This window comes from Juglans regia, chromosome 3 (genome assembly GCF_001411555.2).
Source record: "Juglans regia cultivar Chandler chromosome 3, Walnut 2.0, whole genome shotgun sequence".
NCBI lineage: Eukaryota > Viridiplantae > Streptophyta > Magnoliopsida > Fagales > Juglandaceae > Juglans > Juglans regia.
Window position 1 is genome coordinate 8,217,287 of NC_049903.1, and position 17,501 is coordinate 8,234,787.

Sequence of the window (17,501 nt, forward strand, 5' to 3'; positions counted from 1 at the left end):
TGATGATATATATTACTTGCATGCATCATGTGTTTGCAAGAATATCTACTAGCTAGTATTGGATCAGAAAATAATATTTATCGATTTTAATATATATATAGTTTATTGAAATAAAAAGGGCTTAATATTCTGCTATATATGGTGCATAATTAATGTATGACAGATATATTTAATTAGCTTACTGTCGGATTTTGTTTTTCTAAAAAAAATTATACCTAAACTAATAGCAATAATGCATTGGACATTGGAATTGCTTTGATGCAACTACAAACAAACTACCGGAGGGGCCCAAGACATAACCCACTTTTGATGTCATATAAGCCTATGGGGCCCAATAGCATCGACCTTGGGCCCTTGGCGCGTTATCGTCAATGGGCTGAGCTAAAGTTCCGCGAAACAGTAGCACGCTAGCAACATTCTTAAAAACTGTCTACATGAAGTTATTGTTATGTTACTAGCATACAGCCTTAAAAGTTGACTCTTCTCAAATACTCGTCTTGATACCAAAATAAAATATTTAAAAACAAGATGATTTCATTGAATAAACTTGTGTCGAGCGAAAGAAACGTCGAAACCAAAAGAACTTTCAATTCAGCTCGAAAGAAGAATTGGCTAGTCAAGAGGACTTAGAGGAGCATATAAGACGGCAAGCGAGGAAAAAAATTGTCCATCAAAGAGAGAAGTTTTTGTTTGTTTTCACAATGAGCAATGCTACATACAGTCGTGGAATGCGCAAACGCCGTGCAGTCGCTTTGAAAAAGAGTGGGGTTCACTATTAAAAAATTAATTTCTTTTCAGGTGGGTCCCTTATTTATTCACTTTTTTCAAAGCGATTGCACGGCGACTGCACGCTCACGACTGCAAGTATCATTTCTGCCGTGCAGTCGCTTTGAAAAAGAGTGGGGTCCACTATTAAAAAATTAATTTCTTTTCAGGTGGGTCCCTTATTTATTCACTTTTTTCAAAGCGACTGCACGGCGACTGCACGCTCACGACTGCAAGTATCATTTCTCTTTCACAATAAGATAAGATGAATTAAGATTAAAGTTAAAATTGAATAAAATGTTATTAAAATATTTTTTTTTAATATTTTTTTTAATTTTAGATTTAAAAAAATTAGATTATTTATTTTATTTTGTATAGAAATTTAAAAAATTATAATAATTAAATGAATTGAGATAAATTGTAAAAATAAACGAGAGAGTTTTAAAATATTATCATTATTTAAAAAATCAGTAAAAATGATCATAAATGGACTATTGATTGAAAATAATGGAGTTAATCTTTTTTAAGGTTAATAATATTCGTAATATCATTCACGTAACAACGGCATAGCACAAGTAGGTGCTAAACATTTATCACAAATATCATTGCAATCTCTTAAAAAGTTAAAAAACACACCAAATTTATTTATTCGCAATAATTATATTATATAAAAAAAATTAAAAAAATATAAAATTAAAAAATTATACGAATAAAATTTATCAAATTAAAATTATAAAAGAATATAATATATCGTTATCATTATTCATTGTCAGCTAACTCGGGAGGAATCTGAAGATGCAGCAAGCAGACAACTCCGGGCGGGGCCCGGCGATAATCGATAAACAAAGCCCACTTGCTATTACGTAACACTAAAACAATTCTAAAATTAAAAAAAAAAAAAAAAAACAAAGGCCCACATGACATTGACATCCGACACCCGCTCCCCGGCCTTTCTCCCCATTGGACAAAACCATCAAACCAAAAGCTAACCAAGATAAACTCCGTCAAAACCTAATCCCGAAGCTGCCTGCGGCTATCAAATTCATCCCCACCGCTCTTTAATTGTGACTTAACTCCAACCTAACCCACCGTTAGTCACCGTTAGTCGTCGACGTGCTTGGCCTCGAAATCATCGTCAAAACGGACGGACACATCAAATTTGACGCAACCTTTTGCTTTGCCGTGTAAACCAGAGCGTGACACCTCATATTCTATACGTGTAGCTTTCTTGTTGGACCTTCCCCTCACGGGTCCCCAATTTCGTCTGCAACTTGCCTACCTCCACCGCTATAAAGCGACCCCCATTCTTCATATCCTCTCATCCATTACGTTCAAAGCAACAATCACGCATAAAGTAATCATAACTCGATCAAGGTAATTCTTCTCCTCTGTTTTCTATTCCTTTTTAGATTCTCCCGGCTTTAGCTGTTTTTAGGATTATTGATTCTCGAGGTTTGCACGTTTTGGATAAGATTTGGGAGAGTTTCAAATCGATTTATCTCCTTTTTGTTGTTCGAGGTTTGCGCATCTTGGAAGAGGTGTGGGAGAGATTCAAATCGATTTCTTTTCCTTATTTTTATGAGATTTTAAAAAACTTACAAGGTTTCGGCTCTGAGATCTGCTTCATCCTACATGTCCCACAGATCTGAGCGGAAATTTCTAAAGAATTTTAATCTAATTTTTGGTTTGAGCCTCTCTGATCAGATCTCGTAGAGTATGCACAAATTTATGCATGATTTAAAATTTATGCACAAATTTTTCTAATCAAATCTCGTAGACAGCAGTGTCGTCGTATCTAAAAGTCTTCTCTGATGATGTTGTTTTCCACAGATGCAAATCTTCGTGAAAACTCTCACCGGCAAGACCATCACCCTCGAGGTGGAGAGCTCCGACACCATCGACAACGTTAAGGCCAAGATCCAGGATAAGGAAGGCATCCCACCGGACCAGCAGAGGCTGATCTTCGCCGGAAAGCAGCTCGAAGACGGCAGGACCCTCGCCGACTACAATATCCAGAAGGAATCAACCCTCCATCTCGTGCTCCGTCTCCGTGGTGGCATGCAGATTTTCGTCAAAACCCTCACGGGAAAGACGATCACCTTGGAGGTTGAGAGCTCTGACACCATCGATAATGTCAAGGCCAAGATCCAGGACAAGGAGGGTATCCCACCGGACCAGCAGAGGCTGATCTTTGCCGGCAAGCAGCTGGAGGACGGCCGTACCCTTGCCGACTACAATATTCAGAAGGAGTCGACCCTCCACCTCGTCTTGAGGCTCAGGGGAGGAATGCAAATCTTCGTCAAGACCTTGACAGGGAAGACGATCACCCTGGAGGTGGAGAGCTCGGACACCATCGACAACGTGAAGGCCAAGATCCAGGACAAGGAGGGCATCCCCCCGGACCAGCAGAGGCTTATTTTCGCCGGCAAGCAGCTGGAGGACGGCCGAACCCTCGCCGATTATAATATCCAAAAGGAGTCCACCCTCCACCTGGTGCTCCGTCTCCGCGGTGGCATGCAGATCTTCGTGAAGACCCTCACGGGCAAGACCATCACCCTTGAGGTGGAGAGCTCGGACACCATCGACAATGTGAAGGCCAAGATCCAGGACAAGGAGGGGATCCCACCTGACCAGCAGAGGCTGATTTTTGCCGGCAAGCAACTGGAGGATGGTCGCACCCTTGCGGACTACAATATTCAAAAGGAGTCTACCCTTCACCTTGTCCTCCGTCTCCGTGGTGGGTTCTGAAGGATTGGCCCCAAGCTCCCGTGAATCTTATGTTTTTAAGAAATAAATTTAAATGTTTTTAAGTTTGTGTTATGCTACAATCACCTTATATGGTTAAGGCCCTGTTGGGGCCATCTAAATAAATTTGGTTTGCAGTTTTATATTCTAATACTTATGCCGTAGATTCTCTATCGTCCGTGAATGATGTGTGCTGTTTGTCCATACTGTGAAATCTTCCTTCATGTTTGCCATCTGAGTGCCTTTTTTCTGGAAATAGGCCGACTTAAAACGAAGGAACTCTTATTTTCTAGATTTTGTATAATGTTAAAGCCAAAAGAAGGAAGTAAAAAAATTAATTACCTCGAGAAGTCCTTGAAGGTTAGGCTTCTAAAATTGTAAACAAGAAGAAAGAATAATAGACTGCAATCGTAATGCCAGTCACAACGTCTGAAAAGCGAGACGCAATTTTATTCTCAGACGGCGTTTTGATATGCCATGCTCCTAGTCTATTGCAATTGATTTTTTTTTTTCTTTTTCTTTTAGAAAATGCTTGGAAGAAAACACATAATTCAAGTTCTTTAAATTTTTAAATAATAATAATATTAAAATATAATATTTTAAATTTTTATCCCAAACTAAAACTTCTCGTCTCATCTAAAATTAATGTCAGTTGTGCTCATTTTTAAGAATTTAGAATAGAATTTGAGAAGTCTCATTGAAATATCTTTTTCCTTGAATGTAACCAAGTTGGTGTTAAAGAGCAAAGCCTATAGAGCAGGTAAAAACTTCTACTCTTCTTCTCCTTGAACTCAACACTCCATAAACCCTGCTATCTCAAGCTTTTACCACATCATTGAACTACAAACCCGATTTGAACCCACGAAGTCTTGTCGTCTTCAAACACCATATCTGCAATATGAAGCCCACAGAGCATCGTAGGACACGGTGAAGCCCTAACCCAGACCTGAAACCCTAATCCGAAACTTAGAAAATTTGTCCATCCTCTGCCCATAGAAGAACTAACCCAAATATTGTTGATCTTATGCAATTGATTGAATGAGAATTTACTGCCCACCCTAGGATTTAGTGTCTTGGTATCAATACTTTGATTTTAATTGATTTGTTACGTTAATGTTGATCTTCAAGTGGCGAACGTCGGAAAAGAGTCCTTACAATGGGGTAAGCACGCACATGCTTGATTATTTTCTAACTTCTTACTTATTGGGATGAGTTTGCTATATTGGAAAAGCTGATAGTGGCTGTATTGCATACTAATAATAAGCATATATTGATCATTTTAGTTTTGTTTAAGAAACCATTGTTCTTTTCTACTTGAATATAATATTAGAAAATCATCAATATTTTATAAGATCGATCACCCTCTCATATTGTAACTTGCTGGTTAATTATTATGATTCGCTTAGCTCATTTCATATATAGATGCCCATGCATGCATGCAATGTGCGTACGAACAGGAGGAGAGTGATTAGTGGCTATTTTGTACTCTGCAGGACTGGCTGAGGAGTGTATTCAGGTCTCACTTATGGGCTAAAGGAGGCTTGTGGAGTTCATGATTGGGTAATGTCCTACATGCATGTTCTAGCAAGCAGCATATCATTATTATCATTATTATTATTATTATTATTATTATTATTATTATTATCCATCCTAAAATAAATACTCTTCTTTTATGGGATGAACTTTCTAGTTCATTTCGAACTTGGCCAATATATATATATATGGAGAAAGAAGGATTATGCAAGTTTTATTATTTGTACATGCAAAATAGATTCAAGTCTACCACAATTTGTGTAAGCATATTCTAGAGATGCAAAGCTTTTGTATTAAATTTTATTATAAGATTTTATTTTTAAATTTTTTTTTTCAAGTCAAATTAACGCATGTAAGCATTTCAGTGGTATGCAAGTTTTATTATTTGTACTGCATGTGTGTCTAAAGCATTAACCATACAATCTCAAATATCCTTATAATCATAAAATATAATTTCTTGCATTAAAGTATAACCTTGATATAAATAAAGGAATCCGTATCCAACATTATGAATTCGAGGAGTATCCTCTCTGGCTCTCGAGCAGAGGTGGAGTTTTGGGGGGAAAGTTTGTTATGAGGCAGTTATGACTGTCTGAAAGGGAATCTTGCCGGTTCACGACGGCTGAGAGGGGGGGAGGTATGGAAGGACTGGAGGACATGTATGAGAATCTCCGTCTGACGGAGGAGGAGAGCTCTCTGATAGAGCTTGGAGGAATGGAGAAAGGGATGAGTGAAAAAGGGGAAAAGAGCCTTGTTGGGAAAATCTGGTTGGATACGCGGATTGGGAAAGATTTTGTGGAGTCTACGATGGCAAAAGTTTGGAGGGTGAGCAAACCGGCAAAGTTCCAGGAGATCAGGGTCAATACATTTATCATTTCTTTCTCAAATCACGCAGATAAGGTTAGAGTGTTAGAAGGGCGCCCATGGTTGTTTGATAACCATCTCTTCGCACTCAAGCTGTTTGATGGACTGGCGCAAGCACAAACTCTTGAGTTTGAGACAGAAGTGTTTTGGGTACAAATGTTGAACTTACCACTGGGAAGTATGAGTAAAGAAAGTGGAACGAAGATAGGAAGCTCGGTTGGAAGGGTGCTGGAGGTCGACGTCCCGGAAGATGGTATTGGCTGGGGAAGCTCGTTGAGAGTGAGGATCGAGATCCCAATCAAACAAGCCATTACTAGAGGCCGAATGGTTGCTATGGAAGGTAAGAAAGTCTGGGTTAATTTTAAATACGAAAAGTTACCTCGATTGTGTTTTGACTGTGGGTGTTTGATTCATGGTGATTCTGATTGTGGTAAGAATGGGGTGGGAATGGAGAAGGGGCCTCAATACGGGGCATGGTTGCGAGCTGAAAGATTTTCTAAGGGAGGCACCTGGAGGTCTGATACCTCTCGAGGGAACAGATCTGGGGAAAAATATTATGATAGAGGAAATGCAGGGGAGAGTAGAACAAAGGGGAAGGGGGAGGGAGTAGTAATTGAGAGGGAAGGGGAAATACAGTCCTCGAAAGAGGGGGGAGGGCTAGAGAGTGGGGGAACGGTAAATGAAGAAAACTCAATAATAAAAAACAGAGAAGATGAGGGAGAGAAAGAGGTGATGAGTTCATTACTTCCTGGGGAGTATATGGAGAAGCAGAAAGAAGGTGACGAGGGGGTGGAAGGTGAAGAGGGGTCTGCCCTACTTATTAAGGAAATTGTAAAAGAGGATGAAAAGGGAAGTTATGGGGGGAGATGGAAGAGGAGGGCTAGGGATAAAAGTGTGAATGTTATGGCTGGAATTCAGAAGGTGACAAAGAGAAAGCTGCTAGGAGAGGGTCTGAAAGAGGAAGTGAAAAAAATAAAAGTAGATAAGGATGAGAGTCAGGTGGAAGCTACTCATGTGGAAGCAACCTATGTATTGGCGGAGGCTGTGAGGCAGCCCCGCCAGCAGCCATGAAAATCTTAAGCTGGAACTGTCGGGGGCTTGGCAACCCCCGAACAGTTCAATCCCTTTATGTAACAGTAAGGGATTTGAGGCCAAACATTATTTTTTTAATGGAAACTAGAATGACAGTGAATAAAGGTGCATTGGCATTGAGAAAGTTGGGATTTGAAGGATGTGTGGGGGTGGATTCGAGGGGTCAAAGTGGAGGTCTCCTTCTTTTATGGAGGTTAGAGGAGATGGTTAGTTTGATTAACTTTTCTTGTAGGCATATTAATAGTTGGATTGATGAAGGGGAGGGGGGAAATAAATGGTTACTCACAGCTTTTTATGGCCATCCGGATTCAAACAAAAGAAAAAGCTCATGGGATTTACTCTCATCTTTTAATCCTGGAAGGCATAAGGGGTGGTTGGTGATTGGGGACTTTAATGAAATAGTGAGCAACAATGAGAAAGAAGGGGGTAGGGATAGAAGGGAGGACCAAATGGAGGGCTTCAGAAGGGTACTTGAGGATGGTTGTTTGACAGATTTGGGTTGGAGGGGCAGTAAATACACTTGGTGCAATGGGCAAGAAAGGGAGTCCCTCATTAGAGAAAGGCTTGATAGAGCAGTAGTAAACCATTGTTGGAGAAATAATAATGTTCAAGCCAGGGTGGACATTCTGCCTGCTGTGTGCTCAGATCACAGCCCCTTATTTTTGTCTTTCAACAGAAATGTTAATAAAGAAGGTTATCGAAGGGGCAACTGTTTCAAGTATGAGCTAAGTTGGGATTTGGTGGAGGGCTGCAGAGAGGTTATCAAAGAAGTATGGGAAAAGGAAAGAGGACAGATGAAACCACAAGAGATTTTGCTCAACAAACTATCAAGGTGCAGGGGAGCTCTAAGTCAGTGGAGGAAAGGGAAGGTGAAGGAGAGTACTCAAGAGCTGAAAGTAAAAATGGAAGAATTAAAAAAGTTACAGGAGAGTGAAGGCACTTTACAGATGGCTAAAATAAAAGCAAAAGGGAAGGAAGTAGAGAGTTTGTTGGAACAAGAAAATCTGAAATGGAAGATTAGAGCAAAGAAACATTGGCTGCAACAGGGAGACAGGAACACTAGGTATTTTCATACCTGTGCTTCTCAGAGAAGGAGAAAAAATGCAATTGTGAAAATTAAAGATGAGGAAGGGAGAGAGGTATATGGTGAGGAGCAGATTGAAGGGGTTCTTAGTGGTTATTTCCGAGGGGTTTATACTTCCTCAAACCCCACTAGTGAGCAGGTGGAAAAATGCGTGAAGGGGTTAGAGCAAAAAATTGATGCAGAAAAAAGAAGGAAGTTGGAAAAACAGTTTCTACCAGAAGAAGTGGAAAGGGCCTTGAAACAGATGTCAGCATTAAAGTCGCCAGGTGCAGATGGGTTTGGAGTGGGGTTCTACAATAACCATTGGGAGGTGGTGGGAAAGGAGACTTGTGCACCTGTGTTAGAGTTTTTAAATGGAGGGGAAATGAGTGTGGGGTTTAACCATACTTTGATTGCTCTAGTCCCTAAGGTTAAAACACCCAGCTCAGTGAGGGAATATAGACCAATAAGCCTATGTAATGTCTCCTATAAGCTGATTTCTAAGGTGCTAGCAAATAGGATTAAAGAGGTACTGCAAGGGTGTATTTCTCTTAATCAGAGTGCATTCATCCCTGGAAGATTAATCTCTGATAATATATTAATTGCTTATGAGCTGCTGCACTCTATGAAAACAAGGAAAAAAGGAAGAGTAGGTTGCATGGCAGTGAAATTGGATATGGCAAAGGCCTATGACAGAGTAGAGTGGGATTTTCTAAGAGCTATGCTGTTGAAGCTGGGGTTTGGAGAGAGGTTGACAAAGCTGTTAATGGACTGTGTCATCTCAGTTACCTATCAAGTCCTCCTTAATGGGAAACCTGGCCAGCTGATAAAACCTTCTCGGGGACTTAGGCAAGGGGACCCTTTGTCCCCTTACTTGTTTCTGATTTGTGCTGAGGGACTAAGCCATATGTTGAATAAAGCAGCTCAAGAGGGGCATATAAAAGGAGTTACAGCAAGTAGAGGGGGAACGAAGGTCAATCATCTCATGTTTGCGGATGATTGTGTAATCTTTTGTAGGGCTTTAACAGAAGAATGGAGAAGAGTTGGATGCATACTGGGCAGCTATGAATTGGCATCAGGTCAGACCCTTAACAAATAGAAAACTACCATCTTGTTCAGCTCAAACACTAAGAAACCAGTAAAGGAGGAGGTGGTTAAGGAGATAGGCGCAACAGGGTGTGATAATTATGAAAGATACCTTGGACTTCCAGCAATGGTAGGGAGAGCCAAGTATAAAACCTTCCAAAGTATAAAGGAAAGAGTTTGGCAAAAGATTCAAAATTGGAAAAATATTTGGTTATCCAAAGCTGGAAAAGAGATAATGATTAAAGCAGTTCTTCAAGCTATCCCAACATACTCAATGAGTGTGTTTAGATTGCCAAAAAAGCTTTGTGATGACCTTGAAGCTATTATAGCAAGATTCTGGTGGAAACAAGGGAATAAAGACTCGGGTATTCATTGGAAGAGCTGGGAAAAATTGGGAGAGTCGAAATCAGTGGGTGGTCTTGGTTTCAGGGATATGGAGGTTTTTAACAAAGCTATGTTGGCTAAGCAGGGATGGAGACTCATGAAGAGGGAGAACTCTCTTGTTTCAAGAATTTTTAAAGAAAAGTACTTCAAGGATTCTAAGTATACTGATGCAAAGTTGGGATTGATGCCTTCTTATATATGGAGAAGTTTGTGGTCAGTGCAGGAGGTAGTGAAGAATGGGGTGAGATGGAGGGTAGGGGATGGAAAGGATATAAGGATTTGGGGTCAAAAGTGGTTGCCTAGGCAAACTTCTTTTTCTGTCCAATCTCCTATACGCCTGCTTAGACCAGATGCGAAGGTGCGAGAACTGATTGATGAGGAAAAGATGGAGTGGAAAGCTAAGCTGATTCATGAGATTTTTAATGAAGAAGAGACAGCAGTAATTTGTGCTATACCTCTTAGTCGAAGGGGAGGAGGTGATAAACAGATTTGGGGCCTAACTAAGGATGGCAAGTACTCAGTAAAGAGCACTTACCATGCTGAGATTCAAAAGTGCAAAGATAGGGAAGGGCAAGCTTCTTGTACTCAAGGGAAGAAGGATATATGGAGGAATGTATGGCAGTTGTCAGTACCAGGGGGCTGGAAGCATATGATTTGGAAGGCTTTGCATAACATCTTGCCCACTAAACTGAACCTCTATAAGAAAAAAGTTATTAATGATCCAAGGTGTCCAATCTGCTTGCAAGGAGAAGAATCTGTAGTCCATGTTTTGTGGACTTGTCTTGCCTCTTCAGATGTATGGGCAGAGAAGGGGAGCTCTTTGCAAAAATGGAACTCGGAAGGGGATGATTTTGTGGAACTATGGTTGAAAATGGTTGAGGGTCTGTCTCAATCTGAGCTGGAAAAATGAGTGGCTATTATGCATTCGATCTGGATCAGAAGAAACAAATGGGTGTTTGATAACTGCTTTTCTAGCCCTTTTAGTGTCATGAGAAAGGCACAAGTCTGCTTAGATGAATTCCAAGAGGCACAAAGAGAGAGTATATCAGATGGGAGGAAGATGGAAAAATCTCAGCAGAGAAGACCTTGGCAAAAACCTGAAGAATTGAGTGTCAAAGTGAATTTTGATACGGCTCTTGACCTACGTAAAAAGCTTATGGGAGCAGGGGTGGTAATAAGGGACTGGAGAGGGGATGTCCTGGTATCCTTATGTGCTCAATTCAAGCATGTTTCTTCTCCTTTCATTGCAGAATGCAAAGCATTGGGTAGGGCGGTAGAGCTGTGTAAAGAGCTGGGTTTCTACAATGTTTGGTTTGAAGGGGATGCAAAGAGGGTGGTGGATGGGGTGAACAAGGAAGAGGAGGATGAATCATGGGAGGGTCAAGCGGTGGGGGATCTACAGAAGGAACTCAGAGGTTGCAGAGGGTGGAAACTGACTTTTACTCATAGAGAATGTAATGAAGTGGCACATTGCCTTGCTAAAATAGGACTGTCTATAGAGATGGAAAGGGTGTGGATGGAATGTGTCCCACCTGAGATTGTTCTGAAAGTTGTAAATGATAAACATTGTAACCAGTTGAATACTTAATGGAAAAGGAAATATACAGAGGTTTATTTCAAAAAAAAAAAAAAAGAAGAAAGGAATCCACTCTTTTTATTTAAATTTTCAAAATACTTAATTCACTTCGTACACTTAAGAAACTTTCCCATTCACTAACTTATTCCACAATTTCTCATCCACTCAAACTTCTCGATTCTTATCTACTCTAGGTTGGGGCATGTTATTGTGGAAAAGTTAATAAAGTTAATATAAGATAAAAATATATTGTCATGCTTTCAGTATTTTTATAAATATAATGAGTCTTATAGAAAAAAGTGTATTAAACTCATACAGAATTTCTTATATCACAAAATTGTCTTGCTTATTTGATGGATCTTTGCAATGTGTTAATTGGGTTTGATGATCAAAAAAATTTATAAACTGTTGGATTTTGTTTTTCATGGCTTTAATTTGTCATATTTGCATATCGATTTGCTGGTTGCGGGGCTTTATCATGTTAATTGAGAGTTTGTACTGTGTGCAGGGAGATGCAATGTGTGAATTCTTTGTATGGACGAATATATTACAGTTGCTAGAGGAAAACATCTTATTAAGAGAGACTAAGGCTTGGAAGACATGGGATGATGTATTATAGCGCAAATATGCCGTTCGGAAAAATGGAAGATAAAGTGAGAGAAATGACAAAGAATCTAAAAAAGGAAAAGCGAAAGTTATTGTATTTGTATTGGATTGTCATCTTTGTTATTTTGTTTGCTTGGTTTGGATAAATTCCATATAAAAAGTCATTAGGTTTATTTTGACTGGTTTAAGTAACCATCTATCTTATAAGGTGGTTCGTGCACACAATATTTGTGTATATTTTGTTTTTTTATTTTGGGCTCTAATAAGAAATTTAGCTTTGAATCCATGTGGAGAATTATATGAATATTAAAAGTAGTGGAATGAATTTCCATTTGATGAGCATTGGATTTTAAGTTGCTAAATTTCATAAATATGTTGTACTGCTTTTATGTGGTGTAAATGTGAACTGTAACTGCTAGGTGTTGGAATTGATTCTATTTTCTTCTATGAGTTGGAACACAAACTGAAATGTTGGTACTGGTACTGGTACTATTAGGTGTTGGAATTGATTCAATTTTCTTGAAAGCAAAGTCTGCCTTGCACTTTTTCTAATTTTTTCCCCAATATTAGTTTTTCCCTGAAGTTATAATTGTATTATGTACAATCATTTAGTGAAAGGTGTGGTGAAGTGAATAATTATGTCCAGAATTCTAAAACTGCCATAAGTCTAAATGCATCAAAATAGCCGGTCATATACATACATAGCCATAATTCTAAGACTGCCATAATTCAATCTTTCCTCCAATCAAAACCACCCGTATATAGCTTGATGTGCTCAATGAAACAAAAAACATCCAGCAACTACAAATTAAGAAGCACAATATTCATTCACTTTGTAACATTAACGCAGCTACCAAAGGCTATTGGAAACTCTGCTTTTTAGCTGAAACCTAAAGGAGCCACCCACTTAAAAATAAAAAATAAAAATACGAGTGGTAAAACAGACCTCTGGCTATGCATGAGTCATCCAACTAAATACAAACATGAAATTACACATTTTCAAATAAATATTTACAATAATTTATAGTTTGACTCCTATATGAAAGTGTGACATACCAGTTTTGGTGTTAGGGTATATTAGTAATATTTCCTAGTAAACTTTTATTTTAGAATTTATATTTTTATGAGTATAGTTTTATCAGAATTTATATTTAATTTATCTCTATATTTTCTATTATAGTTGCTATTTATGATTTGTTAGAGTTTTGTTTTAATAAGGATTTTTAAAGTGTTTTAGATTACGTTCACTGCGATGTGTGTTTTGAAAATTTAAAGTTTAAATTTTTCTAGTCTCCGAACCTCATCACTTTGTTAGCCGCTGTTTGACAAATTCAAATCACCAATCCGTAAGTTCATCCACTTTGTTTCAAATTTGAAACCCTGATCTCATACTCTTTCTCATCCCGTAGTGTGTAAATTCGAGTCCTAGTAGGAGTCTAACTCTCATTAGAAAAAAAAACCCTATCAGATAGCCTTTCTATCGTCTTTATAAATCCATCTAAGAATATCTGATTCAAACACAAGAAAAATACAAAGAAAACTCACTTGTCTTGGAGTTCTCTTCTCTGACCCGCAGCCACCCACTTATTCTCGCAGTAACTCCACGCCACTCAGAGTCGCGGGACTCCCTTCCGGCGTCACAGACGGTGCCGACCAGCCCAGCCCTAGCTCAGCCACCTCTTTTCCGGTAAGGCCTCGACCGCCATCAGCTCTCTTTCTCTCTCTTTTGTTTCGGTTTAGTAGTTCCTCTCTCTAAACTCTCTCTCTCTCTCTTCCTTCGGTGTCGCACCACCGTAGAGACCCTCCTGTCGCGTCGCCGGTCGCTCCCTGCAACCCAGCGCCGCCGTCGCCCTCAGCCCCTCTCGGTAAGCTCTTCCATCGTAGAACCCTCTCTCCCGAATTCTCTGTGTTGTTTGCCGTGTACTCGGGTTCTTGAAGAACCCGTGGGTTTCTTTTGATGGGCCTTGGGCCTTAGGCCCGTATGAGGTTGGGTTTGGGTTTATTTATTTGGTTTGGGCTCCTGTAATAATGTTATTTTCATGGGCCAGAGTTTTTAACCCTTTTTACAGATTATAGTGATATTTATTTGAGCTTATATTTTAAGTTAGACTTGATCTCATTTTACTTCAATAATTGTTTTAGTGATTTATATTGAGTTTAATATTATTAGTTGAGTTTATTAAATAAATATATTTAGTTAAAGGTTCTTTTTAATAAATGTTTAAAGAATTGGAAAGATGTTTTAAAGTATAATTTTTAAGTCTAATATTTGAGTTAATATTTCTTTTGTCAATTTAGTAAAGATTTTAATAAAATTTCTATGTTAAGAATTTAATGGAATTTATTAAGTTTCTTATAAGATTTAATAATTACGTTAAGAAATGAAACTTAGTTTAAGAATTTAAGTTTTTGTGAATTATTTAAAAAAATAGCTCGAGTATTTCTACTAAATTATCAATTATTATTTTAAGTAATTTAAATACTATGAATTATTGATTTTAGTGTTAAACAAATATTGGTTTGACTATGTTTTAGAATTCCGATTTAGTTAAGTAAGATATTAGTATTTATTTACGTATTTCCAAACAATTTAGTGATAGTTAATTATTGATTTTAGGTCTCAAGTTACGAAGTATTATTCAAGATGAAACGCATCGAGGTAAGTAAATTTGATCATAAATTAGGATCATCACAGTTAGCTTATATGTATGTATTATTCAAGCCAGTTCTTCGATAGCCATTATTTATGAACCGCTCATGTCATGTGCAAGCATGTCATCCAGCATAGCATACAATCATGCCATTCCGCATCATGTTTAAATTCAGAAATTATGATTTATGTATATAATATGTCATGCATCTCATGTGTATAAGACACGTAAGCCATCTTAATTTCAAGTGTAAGATAAGTTCAGATCAGTTAATAAGATGGCCATTCAGATGCATGGTACCAATGCAGTTCAGTTTCAGGGTGGTGTGCAAGCCACGAACTCAGTCGTGGTCCACCATAGTATGCTAAAATACTATCAGCAGTTCCCCTTGCTGCAGCGGGATGTGGGGCTGGTGCACAACCTTGCACACAGGGTTAAGTGTGTTGGCCAGTCAGATAAGTAAGATAACTCAGTCAGTTAGTTCAGATAAATCAGTCATACATAGCATAAGCATTAGCATGAACAGTCATGAATTTTAAGCTCAGCATGAAGGTTCTTATGAAAATTTTATGTTTATTATGTTTTCGTTATGATAGATTTCTTACTGAGTCATCGACTCATTTTAGTTTATTTTCATGTTTTTAATTACCCAGGTGAAGATGATGATTACGAGCAGGCAGGCCAGGAGTAGAAGGAGCATTTTAGTTTTGTTCAGACTTTTTAAAATAAAATGTGTCTCTTATGACGAATTTATTCAGTTATTTCTTTAATGTTTTTAGGAAGACATTTTTATTAGACCTTTTATTTCATAATAAATTATTTCAGTTTATTTTTCAATTGTGAAATTAGAGAATCGCTTGCCGGGTTTATTTTTCATGAAAAAAATATACGTGACACACCTAGCCTACGGGAAGGGGGTGTTACAATTTGGTATCAGAGCCGGTCGATTCTGTAGACTTTTCAAAAAAAAAAAAAAAAAAAACTTTTTGTAAAATTTTTAGTTAAAATTACCTAGGATGCTCCTAGCCTGCTCGCGAGTAATCAAGGTTTGTTTAGGGTTGAATACTTTATAGTTTTTACTAGTTAGAACAATCAGTATAGTTTGTTTCATTGTCATTGTTTTTACGTTCTTATCAAATACTAGATAATTGTTATTATAACATTTGACGTAGATCATGGCCCCCGGTACTAGAAATCACCCAACCCGAGAGGGATCTTCTGGTTCTAACCAGAATGATAACCCGGACCATCTGGTCGCAGCTGCTACCCAATTCTTTCAATCTATGGTTAGCGGCCAATTTATGGCGCCTAGAGCTCCACAAGCCGGTTGTACTTTGGAGCAATTTTCTCGTCAGCATCCTCCTACGTTCGATGGCAGATTGAATTCCATGGATGCAGAAAGCTGGATCGATCGTATAGAGCAGATTTTTGAAGTGCTCTACTGCACTGATGATCAGAAGGTCAAATACGCCACGTACCACTTGACTGATATGGCAAACAAGTGGTGGAAGTCAACCCTGGCTTTGGTTCAGCTGGAACTAGGGGAAGCAGTCCCCATTACTTGGGAGCATTTCAAGAAAATCTTTTTGGACCACTTCTTTCCACAAACTCTTCAGGAGTCGAGAGCTTGCCAGTTTATGGATCTTACTCAAGGATCTATGACGGTAGCGCAATATGCTACAACGTTCATGGAGCTTTCTCGTTTTGCTATTTACTTAATTCCGGATGAGGAAAAGAAGGCTGAAAAATTTGAGCGTGGACTGGATCGTAGGATTCGAGAACGTGTCCGTACTCTCAGGATTCTGAGTTTCACAGAGCTAGTCACCCGAGCTACCATTGCTGAAGAAGACCTCCAAGAGAACATCGAGTACAACAATCAAAGGAAGCGCCAGCAACAGCAACAACCCCAAGCAGTATCGCATAAGGACAAGAGGCCTCACATTATGAATCGTCAAGGTCAACCACCAGCAGGGCAAACTTACCCCACGTGTGCAACATGTGGGAAACGAAATTTGGGAAGGTGCATGTTTGGCCAGAACGTGTGTTTCAAGTGTGGGAAGCCAAACCATCTAGCTCGGGACTGCCCAGTTAAGAAACCTGGGGAACCGGGTAGGAACGGAGGACAGAAGACGCATGCTACAGCCAGAGTTTATGCCCTTACCCCTATTGATGCTGAAGCATCAAATGATGTAGTCACAGGTACCTTTCGCTTTCCTAAATTTAGATATCTTTATAGAACGATGAATAAATTACATGATCCTGATAGCTTTAAGTTGTTATGTCATTCATATAGGCACGTTATCGTTGTTTTCACGTCATGCCTCCATTTTATTCGACTCTGGTGCTATTCATTCTTTCATTTCTAATCATTATGCACATTTGGCTGAGAAGATACCTGAACCGCTAGAACCTAGTATGTCTGTTGCTACGCCCTCGGGAGATCATATTATTTGTGATTCTGTGCTAATTGGTTGTCCGATAGAGATTCAAGGGAGAATTCTACCTGCGGACTTAATCGTATTTGATATGTCCGGAGTTGACGTGATTCTGGGAATGGACTGGTTATCCCAGAACCATGCATGTGTGGATTGCTTTAATAAGCGAGTGATCTTTAAATGCACAGATGGGGAGGAGTTTAGTTTTCAGTCTGTACGAGAAACTTCCCCTCCCCGTGTAATCTCAGCTTTGCAGGCCACCAGACTTTTGAGACAAGGGTGCATGGGATTCCTGGCAAGTTTGATTTTACCACCAGAAGATGGACTCAAGATTGAAGACATAAAAGTAGTTAGAGATTTTAAAGATGTGTTTCCTGAAGATCTTCCAGGAGTACCTCAGGATAGAGAAGTTGAGTTCGTGATTGATCTCACTCCGGGAACGGCGCCTATATCTAAGGCACCCTACCGCATGGCTCCAGTTGAGTTAAGAGAACTCAAGGATCAATTACAAGAGTTACTAGAGAAAGGTTTCATACGCCCCAGTGTTTCTCCGTGGGGTGCACCTGTACTTTTCGTGAAGAAGAAGGATGGGTCTATGCGTTTATGTATTGACTACAGGGAGTTAAATAAGGTAACTATCAAGAACAGATACCCTCTACCTCGGATAGACGACTTATTTGATCAACTTCAGGGAGCCCAAG

At 39.0% G+C, this 17,501-nt stretch overlaps 2 protein-coding genes and 1 long non-coding RNA gene across 3 annotated transcripts; all 3 read left to right on the plus strand.

Moving 5' to 3' along the window:
• Window positions 1-1,936: 1,936 nt before the first annotated feature.
• LOC109020382 (polyubiquitin) lies at window positions 1,937-3,684 on the plus strand. Its single transcript, XM_019002831.2, has 2 exons — window positions 1,937-2,139; window positions 2,596-3,684. Exon 2 carries the CDS (start codon window positions 2,596-2,598, stop codon window positions 3,511-3,513), a length of 918 nt encoding a protein of 305 aa, XP_018858376.1. The 5' UTR covers window positions 1,937-2,139; the 3' UTR covers window positions 3,514-3,684.
• Window positions 3,685-4,207: 523 nt separating this feature from the next.
• On the plus strand, window positions 4,208-12,001 carry LOC109014746. The gene is made up of 3 exons (XR_001999772.2): window positions 4,208-4,671; window positions 5,004-5,070; window positions 11,617-12,001. It is a non-coding gene; the product is annotated as an uncharacterized LOC109014746 (long non-coding RNA).
• A 3,539-nt stretch (window positions 12,002-15,540) lies between these two features.
• On the plus strand, window positions 15,541-17,222 carry LOC118347966. The gene is made up of 3 exons (XM_035688665.1): window positions 15,541-16,564; window positions 16,659-17,095; window positions 17,190-17,222. Exons 1-3 carry the CDS (start codon window positions 15,541-15,543, stop codon window positions 17,220-17,222), a joined length of 1,494 nt encoding a protein of 497 aa, XP_035544558.1.
• Window positions 17,223-17,501: the final 279 nt, after the last annotated feature.